Raw genomic sequence first — 16,455 nt, forward strand, 5'->3', positions numbered from 1 at the left:
ACACACACACACACACACACACACACACACACACACACACACACACACACACTACATGCTGCCACAGTTTAAACTCGAGTATTTTCCATGTGGTCATGACATGGTTTGAAAAATGTGCTACGCTGTGGTATAACATCATATGGATAGTTCACAGAGCTCTGAGGTAAGAACAGATGAGTGGTCAGCAGCAGCACCGCCTCACAACCTTTGTCTCTTGTGCATATACAGTGCACAACACCACACAACTGAAACAGTGTTGCCAAAGACTGCTTTGTATTGCTCTAATCTTTATAAAAACTTTTTCATTCATTCGTTCAGCATTGCTGTCATTACAGTAACAGTGCAACAGTGTAACTGAATCCAGATGAAAGCATGAACACGTGTCATCAGTTCAGAGTTCAGACTTACCAGGAAGGACACACTTCCACAGGCCGTAGGTTTTTCCCACCGCTGTCTGCCACAGTCGGAGAGTGCCGTCCTCCGAGCCGCTCGCGTACAGCTCCCCATCAGGACTGAAGCGAACACAATGCACCGGACCAAAGTGCCCCTTGTAGGATTCTGCAGACACATGAGCAGCAGCACCATCAGTTTCCGATTGGTCTATGAAAACATAAAGGATTAACTGACCAAAGAATCAGGGTTTAACCTTTTTTTTTTTACATTTACAGATAAGTAAGTAGATCCTGTCATGAACTGAGCTGAGCTGGTCAAACAGCGAGTTTAAAAAAAAAACAAATAAAAAAAAAAACAAACAAAAAACAACCCCCTCTCTCTCTAGTGACAGCAGAACAGAAACGTTGGGATATGTGAAACTGAAATGAAAACAGAACCTCGTGAACCCAGATGTTTTTAAATTAGTCTCCTGCTCTAGCACGCTGGCAACACATGTTTTTCATTACGCTCATTTTGAATTTGATCTCAGCAACACATTGGCAGCAAAAGACTGGGGGAAGAAAAAAAAAAAAAAAAAAAAAGAATCAGCTCGTGGAATGTCCTGGTCAGGAACACGAGTGGGAATGAAAAGATCATTTCTGTTAGAGAGCCAGAGGTTCACATTCAGTAAAAACTGTATCGTGTACAGACTACGACAATCTGGTGACGTCTCTGTGTGCAAGGGACAAGGCCAGACATAAGTATTGGATAGCTGAGACATTCAGGGCTCAGCGGAAAAGTGAGAAAAGTCAGCGGCTGCTCCCCTCAGCAGTTAAAAGAAGCGAGGATGGTGCACAGGGGGAAACACAGCCCTGTCCTCTCTTCCACAGTTGTGTGGCTGCCATCAAATTCAAAATGAACGGTTTGCTCAGTGCGATTATTCAATATGTTTCCTAGGTTCTGTTGTGAATAAAATACGAGTTTATGACTTGCATTTATTCTGTATTGACAGGTTCTGTTTCTAATTTCATTAAAGGAGTCAGACTGCTCCTCTTCATGATACAATGGAGCACTTTGCTGCTCACCCAGCTCTTCCTTAGTGCTGTAGTCAAACTTGTAGAGCTTGAAGTCATCACCACCGGCAACAAAGAAGTCCTTTTCTGGATGCAAGGAGGCTGAGTTGATAGGAGCTGGGGCCTCCACAGTCTTGATCAATTCCAAGCTTGATAATATTAATAAAAATAGAAACAAATTTAAATTATAAATGATGAATGCTTAATCAATAACAAAGTCAGTAATAAATCAGCATTAATAGAGGTGGTGGATGCCCTCTGTTTTATACACGTCACTCATTGACAATGAACGGGTGTGGCTGCAGGCTGACCTCAGAGCGTTGTAGAAAGCGATGGTCTTTCCATACGTGATCACAAGAATCTGTCCATCAGCTACGTACTCCATGCTGCTCACGGACGTGTCAAAGGTCAGTGTTTTCACCTCCTCCATGGAGCTCCTGTCCCACAGCCTACACACATGAACAGAGTGGTTGCTATGTCTACTGTCAGAAGTGAGAGGTAAGACGGGTGAGGGCGTGTGTCACAGTGCACTGACCGGATGGTTTTGTCGTCAGCAGCAGAGAGGATCTGCTGATCGTTGTTGCACCATAGAGCCTTTTTTATGGCCGACGTGTGGCCCGAAATTTCCTGTGGAGCTGACAGGGACACAGAAGCAACAGCCAGACACATTATACCACACCCAGAATCACTTCCTCCTGGTTTAGTGCCTCAGTAAACATCACATTGCAGGCTACCTCTACACCTGCTATGGCTCAACCTTTGACCTTCAGGGCATAAAATTTCATAACTGCATTTTCTTCTTTGGGGCATATCTAGGTTTTGACGTGTCCAGGATCTTTCTGTGAGGTTACAGTGAGCTGTGAACTGCTCCAAGCTGTGCTGACAGTAACCATCTGCTCACTGTAAACAAGTGATCGATAAAGGCAACTTCCTCCACCAGCACAGACGGCACCTTCTTCATGAGTTACCATAGTAACACCTGCTGCTGTGGAAGTTTTCACAATAAACTGTTACATTGTATATAATTATTTACACTTGATGAATTTGTCAGCTTCATCTCAAAAGAGTGATCATGCAGATCATTTTGTGATTTTACCAAGTCTTACTGTGTGTTCCAGCACAAACCAATGCTGCCGGCTGCTGTATAACCACCCACACAGCTCTGCAGTACATGCAGCAAGTGGCTAGTAATGGTCTAGCGACAGTACATATGGATATGTGGGAGCATGTACTGGTCATATGGTCCACACATACACGTGTGTGCATGAGCATGTCCACTTACCTGCTTCAGGGCTGCTCAGGTCATAGATACGCAGCAGTTTGTCGTTACCTCCAGTTAGCAGGCAGTTGCTGTCCTGTCAAAAAGAAGCACGTATTCATGGGAGGCTCTTCACTCCCACCCAACAAGCACAGAGAGTAAAGCTGGATTTATAATCCTGCACATGTGTCATTTTGCAAACAGTTTTCAGTTGTAAGAGGAGTGAGGGCGTGGGGGCTTGTCACCCATGTGAGACATGCTACCGAATGTTGATTGGTTGATAAGTGAGCCGGAATAGAGCAGGAAGCTATAGCAGAGTTCAATGAGGACGAGGCAAAACGCAAAAAACAAGCTCAAAAAACAAAGCATGAAAAGCACAGACAGTGACACATTTCATTGTTCCACAGAGCTGTGAGCGCTATAGTGCAGTTATGGCTGTAAAGGCCAGGGCGTGGTCTGCAGAGGCACTTTTCTCCTCCTCCTCTCGCAGTCTTTGGAGCTGCTGCTGTGATTGTGAAACTGCTGAGATCCCACCGAGACTCAGACACAGGAGCTTGCCACTTCATGTGCCCTCCATATCTCTCACTTTGTCAACCAGTATCCAAAGGTCATCATTGAATCCCTCTCATTTTCTGTGGGTTCTCTACCTTGTTTGTGTGTGTGTGTGTGTGTGTATTTGTATAATATTTATTTTTTCACTTTGAAAGTGAAGTTTTTGTGGCTAAACACTTGCTCTGAGTTCTTTAAGTGTGGTGCTTTATTCAAAATTCATGGTGCCCCAAATGTGTCCATCTGCGTACACTATTCCAGAGTTCACCAGGAGTGGGAGAACTTCTACGGTAAGTGATTCTTAAGGTGTTTTCACAGCTGTGCGCTTAGTTCATTTAAATCAACGTGATTCAACCCCGATCAGAACCAACTACCCAAACCTCTACATTACAAGCTTGAGCTAAAAAAAAGGTTATGTAGCCATCTCCTGATGATTGCTCAATCATCCAGGTAAGAAAATCCCACAAACGTTTTCAGTGGGAGAAACGTTTTTTCAGACTGATGAACAGAATGCTTTGTATTCTGGGATGGAACAAGGTACTACAGATGTGCAAAGGTCTGTACGGGCTAGAAGCTACCTGTGAAATGAATGTAAATTCTCCAAGTTTTCCAATAATACACAACACAGCACTTTCTTCCATCCCAGACACATCTAGCCAATGAGCAGACTGAACATTCTCACGCGGTTTGTAGTGTTGCATTTTGGCTCGAAAAGCTACAAGTTTGCAAACTCATCAAACAATTCAGACCAGAGGAAACCAACTATAGGTGAGAAAACACCTCACGCACTACAATAGGTTATCCAGATAATCTGTTTGCTTTTGAAGACAATACTGTAACATGCATCCGGTGAATCTTTGCAAACAGCATATTTAACTAATATTTATTACAAGGCACCGCGTGCCTGACATTGGAACTGGAGCTGAACACTGCTAAAGCTTTGGCCCTAGAATCACTACGGGCATGCAGGCTCAAATGTTTACTTAAACATTTGAGCTTAAATCTTAAATCTTTTACTAAATGGTGATTTGAACTTGAGCAGGCCAGGGCCTGTTAACTTCTGGTTAGTGATCAACATTGACAAAGAACTTGTTTCACAGCACTGACTGGACTAAAATGTTACCTTATCAACTATATTCTGTTCTTGGTGAAAGGTGTGCATCAATTTAAACCCACAAGTAGAGAAACACATACAGAAACACATGATGAAGTGCACTGACCTGAGTAAAGCTGACAGTTTTCACAATGTGTTTGTGTGCCAGAGACAGGACCTCATCTCCACTCACTGCATCCCACACCTTTCTGCAAAAGTCCACAAGGGAGCTGTTAACAGTGACCTCACACTGGGGGTGTGTGTGTCAGTGTAATATGTGTGAATGCAGAGGCTGCTTTATACAAGAGACAAAGTCAGAAGACACATATATGCAGAAAACTCATTCAAAGCTCAGTGTGCAAAACTGTTTCCTCTGTGACATACATGTGACAGAACAAGTCAGAGCCTCGTCTTACAAATCAGTGAGAATGACGGTACATCAATATATTGGCTTATAACAGACTCTTGGAAAATAAGAACATTTAGCGGGACTAAAGATTTAGCTGTTGTGTCACTGAATGTTGGCACTAGCTAAAAGTCTTAATGTTGAATAGCAGAATTGTCCTTGCTTTGCTGGAACAAAGGGATAGATAAGAATGAAATAATAGGCGCAGCAAGATATTCTATTGTCCACAGAGTTCAGCTCATGATCACACTAATAAAAATGGCTTTACTTTATTCAGTGTAAAGCTTTTTCTTAGAAGGATGCTGGGAAAGCAAGGGTCACCATGGTGACCATGTCTATCACAAAGGCATGTGGGCTACGTCACTGCTATAGCCAAGCTAGAAAGGTCCCTGAAGCCTGTACTAGCACTCACATCTAAGTGATCGATTTTCAATACCATAGCATGAAGCAAAACAGCCGTTTAAGGTTATCTTGAAATGAAATGAGACCAGATCACACATGAACTGAGGTTTCAGAGTACATACAACAATACAACACTTTCAATGGATGCATGACAGATTATCCACAGAGAGGGGCACTCAGGATAACTGCCTCTTTCAGGCTAGTTTAGTCTGAGTGTGTGAACTCACGCTGTGAAGTCGGCAGCAGCAGTCGCTGCTTTGGTGGCGTCTGTGTTTAGAGTGGCTCCCCAGACAGCGCCCTTGTGACCCAGAAACGTTCCTATCCAGTCCCCTGTGTCTCCCTGGCGCAACATGGGCTTGCCATCTGATGGAGAGAAGCAGAGAGGATGTGAGCATCACAGTGTAACGGCAGGGGGCAGTAAGGATAATCCACAGGTGTCTGCTAGGTCCTGCTGACCGTGCGACAAGCAGGGGTCACTGACTTCTAGGGTGACATTTGGTTGTTGCTAGGTAAAATTGGTTGTAAAGAGTTGGTACTGCATTGAAAACCTCCTTGCGGTTGCTCTTTTTGCTAGCAGACTGCCACGTCACAGTTTGTATGGAACATGCAGACTTGTCTGCAAGCACTTGCCAATTAGTTGCTAAGTGGTAGTGAAAGTTAAGAGTGCAGTGCAAACAAAAAGCAAAAGCTGCATCTTTTGCAATGTGTTGGTTTAACCCTGGAACAGTTAGGCACAACCTTGACACTGAAGGCACACCTTCATTGTTCAGAAAATGTTTGCCTTCAGTTGTAACAGCTTCACTACTGCTCACTTCAATACTGATTAGTTGGTGAGTCAGCATCCTCCATGCAAGCTATTAATAAATGACTCTTGCTAAAAGAAAGAAAAGGAAAAAAATGAACTTAACCTAGGAAATCTAGGAATAGGAACACTGTTTGCTCTCAAACGCCATCTTTCTCAGGGCTGTTTAGTTGCAGATCTGTAGCAACTCAGTGACATGAATACCATCTGACAGCCCAGAGACGATCATTATCTGATCATGGAATTTAGGACATGATCAGATAATGATAAACAGGATGTAATCTTTTCTATACTTTTTCAACAAAGTTGTACAATTCGAGATCAAACTTTAGGAGGAAGGCAAACCATCAGTAGTTAAGCTAGCCGCATGTGCCTCTCTCTCTCTCAGGCTCACACACATATGCGCCCCCGAGCGCACACAGACACACTTAATGACACCAGAAAACAATACAAAGACACAAAGTCAATCAATGGAAGAACATCATGTTTTATAAAGGGCTCATTTTAAAGCCCAACCCGCAACAGACCACGTCCAGAAGTAACACCAGATTCTCACAGGCTACTTTATGTTCATAGTCCTGCCAACACCTCTCACCCTTGCAGGCGCTGATGAGGAAGTATCCATAAGGAGTAATTCCACTGAAGGCCAGGTCCACCACAGGCCGGGTGTGACCGGAGCAGGTGAGGGGAGTCTGTCTCATCGCCATGGTCCTCCGGCCGGCCGGGAGACGGTTTGCACTGATAGAGGAGACGGTTGGATGCTAGCGGCTAGCTAGCAAGCTAGGAAAACTAGCGGAGTAGAAGGAAAACAAGATAACAAGCTAGCTTTGTAGGTTATGTTCCGTTGGATAGCAGTTAGCTGCTGCTGCTCACACTGTGAATCAGAAAGAATAAACTGTAGGTCTGTCGTACAGCTCTACCTTCCAGCGAAGGAACGGCTACCGTGCTAATAGCTACAACATTGCAACTAACTAGCAACGTGCGACACGGCCAAACAACCATAGAGACGACGATGTTGCCGGTGTGTTACGCCAGTTCCGCTAATCATGACGATAACACTTCCGATGCCTTTCATAGTAAAAGTGTCATCGCTTCTAACGGACATTGATACTTTTTAAATTTTGATTGAACAAATATTGAATAAAGGCTTCTTCAGCAGTGCTGAGAGAAATGTTGATATCGATCCGTTATCAAGTAAAAACGGACAGTAATGTCCATACCAATACCTTTCACCCATAAAGGAGGCTTATGTGGGGGAGAGCAGTGTGTCATTATTTATTAGATGTATAATTATTTAATGGCGCTTCTATAGTTGAAATGTTCTATAAATATCTATCGTTATTATCAATACCTGGGTTGATCTACCCACCACTATTCTTCATGAGCTACCTGTCAGCTCGTTTTCGTTTTCAGACTTTAACTCAGACTTTTCATCGTGTAAAAGACACAGTTAAACGTTGTGACATGGAAGGCATCAAAGCTACTTTGTAAACAGGACTTATACTAATATTTCAAACAGAGATTGATTGTTTATTTGTATTACTTATGTGTGTAATATTATCACAGCACGTAGTGTCAGTGTTACTTGGATGAGCGCACTTCAAGAGCCCGTGAAAGCTCTAAGGCTGTAAAAGACGTACAGCTGTATGCGAATGCTTTCTAGTTTTTAGTGTTGAGGAATGAAACTATTAAAACTCTTTGTTTTGTTCGCCCCCATAAAACAGAAAGAATGTATTTATACTCTTACCTCCAGAGGGCGCTGAGTGCATGGATGTATTACTGTAAACGCTCAGTGTGCAGCAGGATGACAGGGAGAGAGGAAGGTGCCTTGCTTCACGGCTGCAGGCAGAGATGGCGTCCTGCTGCCGGTGAATAAGCAGAAAAACCAATCAGAGGGAGGAGAGAGAGGACGCATCTTTCCGAGCATCGCACGGCTGAGGATACTCCCGCTGCGATGGCAGCAGCGCTGTGAAAGCCGTGGATGCTCGCTGGTGCTGTTTGAGTTGCAGGACGTTGGGACTCCCCCAGAGGAGGCGGTGGGGCTTGTTTTCTCCCTCTGGCAGGGCTCTCTGTTCGTCCGCCGCAGGGAAGAGAGGGCAGAGGGAGGGACAGAGGAACGATGGCTGCCGGAGGAGCAGGATGCGGGGATACGGTAGAGGAATATCGGGCCGAGGTGGAGCGCCTGACCCGGGAGCTGGCGGAGGCCAACCGCGAGAAGATACGGGCGGCGGAGTGCGGACTGGCGGTTCTGGAGGAGAACCAGAGCCTGAAGCAGCAGTACGCCGACCTGGAGGCCGAGCAGGAGGCGCTAAGGGTGGAGCTGGAGCAGCTGCAGGAGGTGGGGTCAGCAGGGGTATGACTCCTTACTCGAAATCCATGCACTGATCTGATTAGCGTGAGGCGTTTCTGACAGCACCTTCTCACCTGCACCCGCTGGAGGATGTTATGAGCTCACAGGGTGGTTCATTAAAAAGCCTGTCTGTGCACAGTTCACCTGTAGTCACACCTGCTGGACATGCCAGCTCTTTAGCCAATATGGCTTAGCTTGTCAAAGATTAAAGACAGTACTGTAATACAGGCTAGTTGCTTTATGCTCTTTATTTAATCTGTTTTTAAATCAAGTCATTATATTTCACACACTACAAACTTTCTGGGCAAAATACTAAATTCCCCTCATACACCCACCATTTCTTTATATCATGCTTCCAAGGAGTCTGGTTTTCTTGTCATTTTTAACTGGTTTCAGTAGTTCTTAGCTTTCTCATGGGCTTTTTTGGACTATGGCAGCTTTTTCCACTCATCTTCAGTCCAGTCCTTGTACCTGACGATTTTCAGAGGAATGGTTTTTGTTTTTAAATCCATTTAACACTGACTTATGAATCATTCGAACATGAAAAGACACCCTATGACTACACATAACAGGCAACTTTTCAAAGAACCAGTTTAAATTGTATCTTTAGGAATTTGTATTGCAGGCTGCTGGAAACAAAACACATTATTATTACATGGGCTGGTACTTTTATGGTGCTGTTGTTGAGCACTCACAGGACTTCCTGCTGCAAGTCTCATTTACTCAATCCCATACATACGCATTCAGTGCTTTAATCTATGCCCAAGCATTTTTTAACATTCACTCACACTCAAATTCCAATAGATGCATCAGGAGCAGCTCAGGGTTCAGTACATTGTCCAAGGTTAATTGTGGGCACAAGTAGGACTGGAGGAGTCAGGAGTCAATCCACTGACCTGCTCCACCACCTGAGCCACACCTGCCCATTTCTTTGTTTGCATCTATGGAAAATGTCTTTAAGAAATAGGAAAAAATACAATACAACAACGCTGAAACCTCATAAACCTGTTTGCGTTTGTGTCCATATAATGAACATGAGATTAGTATTCACTCTCCTTCAATCTCAGGGTAAATCAGAGAGGTCTACATATTAAAGTGTCCTTGGGCAGGATACCAAATCCCCAAATTTCCAGTCCGTCACTGTCTGAGTGGCAAAGTTGAAGCATTTATGGCAAAGAATAAAGGGCTATATCAATGTGTGAATGTGGCTTTTTGTAGAAAAGCACTTGGAGTGGTCAGTAAGACTAGAAGAGCTTTATATAAATCTCAGTCAACATACCAGATATAGTAGCAGTGTCCAGGCTGGGCGAAGTTTCTCCATTTAGAGTTAAAAAACGGTGCAGGCTACACTTCTGGTTGTCCCTTTCTTTTTAAGTTTCAGCTTTGCAACCATACTCCCCACAGACTTTGGTTTCCTTCATGCTAGTTGGCAGGTGGTGCAGTGGTTAGCACTGTTGCCTCCTGGCAAGAACAACCCCAATTTGACTTTGTGGAATCTTTGCGAAGTGTGGTGTGGTGGAATTTCCATGTGTTTGTCCAAAGACACGTAATTAACCAGGTTAGGTTAACTGGTGATTAGGTGTTCACTCATAATCGACTGGTTTCTGTCTCTCTGTGCTAACCCTGTATCAAGCTAGTGGCCTGTCCAGGGTGTACACCGCCTCTCGTGTTATTGGGGCATTTCACCACGTGTAGGTTGTTTGTCTTTCGAGACTTTTAAGTACTCAGCTTTACTACTCAATATATTTTATAGAATTATGTAATTCTGCATGGGGTTTTTATCCACACTGGAGCTTAATGGTGATAATGATTCACCTCCAGTGAGTCTCATAGTCAGTCTCAGGGATAATTTTGGGATTGTGTAATTTTTCTGACTTACATTTATTGGAGAGCTACTGTATGCTAACACCAATCCGCCAGTTTGTGAGAATGTGTATGTGTCCATGCGACTCCATTAATTTAGAGAATATTTAGGTTTCTATAAGGAATTTCTTAAATTCAAGTGACCAGGCTACATCTCTACTGCCTCTGTTTCTCTTCTGTCTTCTTTTTAAAAATACATTCAGGACAGAGATGACCTACAGGAGCAGGACTGAATCCATGATTCATTTTTGTGTTTTTTACAGTTTGTCTTGATGCATGCTCAATCATCTAGCATGCATCAAGAAATTCTAACCCACTTTGGCAAGGACAGCCTAAATGTGTACGTCAGTATGAGCAAACAGCACGTAAGATGGTGATTACAGGAACCACATGAGATTCAGCCTCAGATGCAGACAGAACAGAATCAACTTTTTGGGATATTGTACAGTTGTTTTCATTGCTATGAACAGCAACAATTAAGACTAAGTTAGCGTGTACTAATAGCAGCACAAGTTACCATTGTGTTTGTTGTCTTCAGGTTGCAAAAAATAATTCTCATGAAATTTTAACTTTTTGGAGCTAATGTTTAGAGCAGGGCGATATGACCAAAAATATTTATCATACATTGAAAATTTGCGATAACGATATAACTGACGATATAATTGACACTAGACAAAATACTTTACAATTCCTCAACTTTATTAGGGCAAAAAAAAAAAACCATCAATGTATTTTCACTTAAACAAGCAGCTTTTTTAAGTGCATTAAAGTTATATAAAAATGTAACAGTGCAAATTCCTTGCTGACAGTTTAAACAAAAGGCATTTCCAGTGGAAATTGGCCGACATATCCTCAGCATAACCATGTATAATATCCACAAAACTTAAAAAGAGGTTATACACACACAATATGGTAACATTATGTTGAAGCACAGTAGTATCACTCCGCCAGGCTCCTGCCTACGATAGCCGTAATGCTCCGACAATCCATCAAGCGGTGCGGGTTCATAGCTTAGCAAAGTCGTACTGAAACATTTGACAGATTTTCGAGCGCCGTGTACCACATAAAATCATTTCCAGGTCAGTAAACACAACCAGAATTCATACATAAGGCACACGGGATTATAAGGGGCACTGTCGATTTTCAGAAAAATCAAAGATTGATTTTAAGTGTGCCGTATTTTCCAAAAAACACAGTAATAACGACGGCCCGCTAGCATGCACTACCAAAAATAGTGCTTTGTTGTGTATCTGACGGATGAAAGCCAAACCAGTCCCACACCACTGAAGTTGCAGCATTTTTACAAACCAGTTCTGGTTCATCCGTTTCATTTAACCATCCACTTTCGCTCTTCTCATTCTGCATCGCCGCCATGTGCGTATGTAAACAAAGGCACTGCGCATGCGCGTTTTACCCATATTCTATGGCGATATTTCATTTTCCTATCGTTGCCCAACATTATACCGGTATTACCGTGAACAGTATGATATAGCCCAGCCCTACTAATGTTGTTTCCTATGACCATGCTTGAATAAATCCACTCCTAAGTGTTAATTCAGGCAATCCCTCACACATTTTAAAGTTTGTGTTAAGTGGCCCAAGAACACAGGAAACCATCCTGGACCAGGACATCACTGAGCTTCTGGACAGTCGGAGGTGCAACCTGGCAGTGTCAGATGCAGTGAAATATGACGTCCCTTAGGTGTTCTAGCAGATTTAGGTCAGGCAAGCATGGGGGGCAGTCATTGTCATAAATTCATTCATCCTCCAGGACTGCCTGCATGCTCTCATCCAGGGCTGCAACTATTCATCGAGTAAATAGTGTATATATAAATATAAAATTTAGCATTTAAGTTTTTTTTATTGGGTTTTTTTTCTTAACAGATGTCTTATGCTGGTAAACTTTAAAACATTGCAACTTCTAAAATGGAACCCAATTAGCAGTTCATTCTGAATTTTTTCCCCTTTTGAATATTTGCTATTACCCATCAAAGGTTGATTCTGTTCATCTGTACGTAGTGTTTTCATTGGGGGAAACGTTTCATCACTCATCCAAGTGACTTCTTCAGGAGACTTCTGGAGACTGAACACTCACTAAAAAGCAGAGAGTGTGGAACCAGCTCCCAAATCCAAACTGGGAGCTGGTTCCACAGAAGAGGGGCCAGAAAGCTGAAGGCTCTGCCTCCCATTTCACTGTTAAATGTTCAAGGAACCACAAGTCAGCCAGCAGTCTTAGACTAGGGTAATATGGTACTATGAGATCTGTGAGGAGATTTGAGATTTAACAGGGAGTCAATGAAGAGAAGCCAATTTGGGGGAAATATGCTCTCTCTTTCTAGTCTATATCAGTATTTTGGATCAACTGAAGGTTTTTCAACAAGTTGTAGGGCAGCCCATTAATAATGAATTACAGTAGTCCAGCCCAGAAGTAATAAATGCATGAACCAGTTTTCAACGAATGATGAAAGCAGATATTTCTAATTTTAAAGATATTGCTCAAATGCAAGAAAGCAGCACGCCCATGTTGGGATGACTTCTTTGTGTGTGTGGCTGCTGAGTTCCTATCCATCTACCTGCACCCGTGAAATTAAATTAGTTGCCTGAATTGTATTTTTTGTCACACTTGACTTTTGATAGAAATGTAATTCCATACTCTTCCTATCGTTTTCCTACGGTGTGCCATAAGGTTTCATTTCGGGGGTTTTACTGTTTCTGTTAAATCTGCTCCCTATGCAGGACATTTTAATCATTGGTATTTGGATGTCATCACTATCATTTTTTTATACTCACATAATACAAACAGGATATCTGTAAGAATATGGACAGTGTATACTTGCAAAAGTCTTCTTATTTATTCTTCAGCACAACCTGAACACTGTCAGGCAGCTTTCTGTGATTTCTGTAAATAATACTTCAGGAATAGGTGTCCAGGGTTCATTCAGATCTCTTTGATGTTTCTGTCTTTTTCCTTCATTCTCTGTCAAAATGATGCCACGCTGCTTTAACAATGTTGAGGTCTGGGTTCTGGGCAGGGCATTTCATGACTGATGGTGTTCTTCTATGTCCCTTTTCTTCTATGAATGTTTTTTATTGCACTGGCAATGTTGTTGATAAGGTGCTGGTTAACAGGTTTGCACAGTAGTGTTAAGGTTTTAGGCAAAAAAAGTACTCTGATGCTAAGAGGTCAGAAACAAACACCGCATGTCTTTTAATAGTCAGCCTGAGTGAATGGGATATGTGACAAGTGAAGCAGAGGGGAAAATGCAGTGAGTTCATTAGTGTAGCTGATGAGGCTAAAAACAGAAGGGGACCGAGTGCAGTTATCCTCTGTGATGTCATGCAGCCAATGGCACCCCTCCCTTTATAGTCATCAGACACTGCCATCCTTACTCACCTAATGTTGTGGGATGGATCCTTTCACTCTGCAGGTGCTTTGGAAGAAAAGTCTTTATGCTGGCAAAAATCAGTTAGTAGAAAGTAATTCTCATCCAGGAGGAGCTTTGCTTGAAAATTGCTGAGATATGATTCATTTCAGTGATAGATCGAGACGCTGCGGTGACTTGTTTTTGGCCTCTATTTCTGATCTCTGTCAGTTGTGGAAGGAACAACCAAAACTGAGTTGCTCTTAAAAACAGCCTGGAGGTCTAAATGATGCATGCCTGGACAGGGTTTCAAAGCATCCGCACAAAAATGGAGAGGATGTGATGAATTATTCATTAAGTACGGGCCTATGATGAGTCCAACCCGGTGACAGCTTACTGTAACACATAATGATGTTATCTTGTTAAGCAACCTCAAGAGATTTGGTCACAGCAAATGCTTAAAAACGACTTATTTTTGCATTCTGAAGTCAAAGTAATTATGATGGAGGCAAAGAAGGTGAGGTAGAGTCATGTGAAGAAGAAAGTAAGCCCTCGTTCACTTTAAGGTTTTATTTAACAGGACTTAATACGACTTCTGGGCCCAACACTGCGTTTAATAAGGCTTTTGTGTTTTTAACATGTTTTAATGCTTCGTATCCTGTTCTATTTAATCTCAAAAAGCAATACGTGTCATTTAGACCCCATTCCCACAAGACTGCTCATCAAAGTCCTACCATTAATTAATGCTTCAATCTTAAATATCATCAATCTAGAGCTGTAGCTATCAGTTATTTTAGTAATAGCATCACACTCATTTTAACAATTCTTAACAGAGATGGATTGATCTAGGGCTGCAAAGATTTGAATAATTTGAATAGCTTTATTATAAAAAAAATTACTTTTGCAACAAATTGGAATGTGAAGAAAAGTGAACTTCATAGCTGCTCCATCCACTGCCATTTGTTTCATACAGTAAATGTACAGAAGTAAGGCTGCATTAAAACATACAGAGGAACTGTCAACTTAGTCTGATACAATGTTTAAATTAGGTCACTTGCTGAAGGCTCACGGCAGTAGTTAAACCATTGCCAGAACTCAGTTCAGCGTCAGATACTGTTGACCATAATATTTTATTAAAGCGATTAGAGCATGCCATAGGTATTACAGGTACTGTGCTGCAGTGGTTTTTATCATATTGATCTAACAGACTCCAATTTGTTCATGTAAATACAGAATCCTCTTTATACACTAAGGTTAATTATGGAGTTCCACAGGGTTCAGTGCTAGGACCAGTTCTGTTTATATTACATACGTTTCCTTTAGAAGACATAGCATATACTGATGATACCTAACTTTATCTGCCCATGAAGCCAGATATCAAATACCAATTAGTCAAACTGAAGTAATGTCCTAGAGACAAAAAAGAGCTGTGTGACCTTTTATTTTCTGCTTCTAAATTTAGATAAAACAGAGGTTCTTGTACTAGGCCCTAAAAATCTTAGAAATATGGCCACTAATCAGATACTTACTCTGGATGGTAAATAATAAATAGATAGTTAAATGGACCGGTTCTCATGTAGCACTTTTCTATTCTATCTGGCATGCATTACCTTGGTCTCTACTAATTGCGTTAAAGTACATGAAACAATATAAAAATAAAGGATAAAAAAAATCTTGTTAATCACTCATGTATCATTTATACAAGGTGAAAGGGACTTTCATTTTTGTACCTTTCTCCCCAGGTAAAGTCAAGAGAAATAATCCTTTCCCCTCCTGTCCTGTTCCAGGCATTCGGCCAGGCATACTCCACCCAGCGTAAGGTCGCAGAGGACGGGGAGAACAATGAGGAGACACTGCTGCAGGAGTCTGCCACCAAGGAGGCCTACTTTAGGGGTCGTCTCCTGGAGCTCCAGTTGGAACTGAATCACAGTCGAGTGGCTGCCTCCAGTGCGCAGGCTGACAGCGAGCACCTGAGCAGCCTGCTGCAGGAGCTCAGGGAGGTACGGTACAATCATAAGGCTCTCATATTTAATAGAGATACTTACTCTGGACGTTTAGACTTATGGATAACTTGATAGAGTGTTTTTAAAGTGTCATCAAAATCATGATCATGGCATGTTTAATAAGACTTGAAATTCGATCACATTCTCATCAAGAAAGTGACTACCGAGTTCATGGACAAGGGGCTGGAAGGGCTGTTTTGTCAGAGACTTCAGTACAACCAGACTTTAAAAACCCTTTACATACAGTCATGACCAAAAGTTTTGAGAATGACTCAAACATTGGTTTTCAGAAAGTTTCCTACTTCAGTTTTTATGATGGCAATTTGCTATGATTTCATTACTCCAGAATGTTATGAAGAGCGATCCGACGAACTGCAAAGTCTTTTCTTTGCCATGAAAATGAACTTGATCCCAAAAAAAGCCTCCACTGCATTTCATCGCTGCCATAAAAGGATCTGCTGAGATCCTTTCAATAATCTTCTCGTTAACACAGGTGAAAATGTTGACGAGCACAAGGCTGAAGATCATTATGTGAGTGTGAGGCTTGAAATCATTGTTCTTCCTGTTAACCATGGTTACCTACAAGAAAACACGTCATTGTGCTGCATAAAAAGGGCTTCACAGGCAAGGATGTTGTTGCTACTAAGATTGCAGGTAAATCAACCATTTATCGGCTCTTTAAGAACTTCAAGGAAAGAGGTTCAGTTGTTGTGAAGAAGGCTTTAGGACGCTCAAGAAAGTCCAGCAACGGCCAGGACTGTCTCCTAAAGATGATTCAGCTGTGAGCTCAGGAATGGCAGCAGGCAGGTGTGAGTGCAACTGCACGCACAGGGAGGCGAAGACTTTTGGAAGATGCCCTGGGTTCAAGAAGGGCAGCAAAGAAGCCACTCTCCCCAAAAAAACTATCAGGGACAGACTGATA

General features: G+C 42.3%; 2 protein-coding genes across 7 annotated transcripts in view; one reads left to right on the forward strand and one right to left on the reverse strand.

Moving 5' to 3' along the window:
* The window catches only part of strap (serine/threonine kinase receptor associated protein), a 10,215-nt gene extending 2,395 nt beyond the window's left edge, over nucleotides 1–7,820 (reverse strand). The window contains exons 1-9 of one of the 2 annotated variants that reach the window (XM_013910127.1): nucleotides 7,703–7,820; nucleotides 6,551–6,744; nucleotides 5,381–5,516; nucleotides 4,473–4,554; nucleotides 2,728–2,800; nucleotides 1,981–2,080; nucleotides 1,757–1,894; nucleotides 1,458–1,594; nucleotides 409–600 (exon numbers count right to left, since the gene is read on the reverse strand). In XM_013910127.1, coding sequence (XP_013765581.1) covers nucleotides 409–600; nucleotides 1,458–1,594; nucleotides 1,757–1,894; nucleotides 1,981–2,080; nucleotides 2,728–2,800; nucleotides 4,473–4,554; nucleotides 5,381–5,516; nucleotides 6,551–6,662 — 970 coding nt within the window. In that variant the 5' untranslated portion in view covers nucleotides 6,663–6,744; nucleotides 7,703–7,820. Of the gene's footprint in view, nucleotides 1–408; nucleotides 601–1,457; nucleotides 1,595–1,756; nucleotides 1,895–1,980; nucleotides 2,081–2,727; nucleotides 2,801–4,472; nucleotides 4,555–5,380; nucleotides 5,517–6,550; nucleotides 7,117–7,702 lie in introns of those variants that run through there. The other variant, XM_013910128.1, reaches the window with a different exon arrangement.
* A 242-nt stretch (nucleotides 7,821–8,062) lies between these two features.
* Nucleotides 8,063–16,455, forward strand: part of LOC102213367 (protein bicaudal D homolog 1-like) — a 22,597-nt gene continuing 14,204 nt past the window's right edge. For 2 of the 5 annotated variants that reach the window (XM_005730183.2, XM_005730184.2), the window contains exons 1-2: nucleotides 8,063–8,308; nucleotides 15,318–15,530. In XM_005730183.2, the coding sequence (XP_005730240.1) occupies nucleotides 8,075–8,308; nucleotides 15,318–15,530 (447 nt within the window). In that variant the 5' untranslated portion in view covers nucleotides 8,063–8,074. Of the gene's footprint in view, nucleotides 8,309–15,317; nucleotides 15,531–16,124; nucleotides 16,188–16,455 lie in introns of those variants that run through there. The other 3 variants (XM_005730185.2, XM_005730186.2, XM_005730187.1) reach the window with 2 other exon arrangements.

Source organism: Pundamilia nyererei, unplaced genomic scaffold, assembly GCF_000239375.1.
Source record: "Pundamilia nyererei isolate P.nyererei 1_Seehausen unplaced genomic scaffold, PunNye1.0 scaffold00036, whole genome shotgun sequence".
Classification (NCBI taxonomy): Eukaryota; Metazoa; Chordata; class Actinopteri; order Cichliformes; family Cichlidae; genus Pundamilia; species Pundamilia nyererei.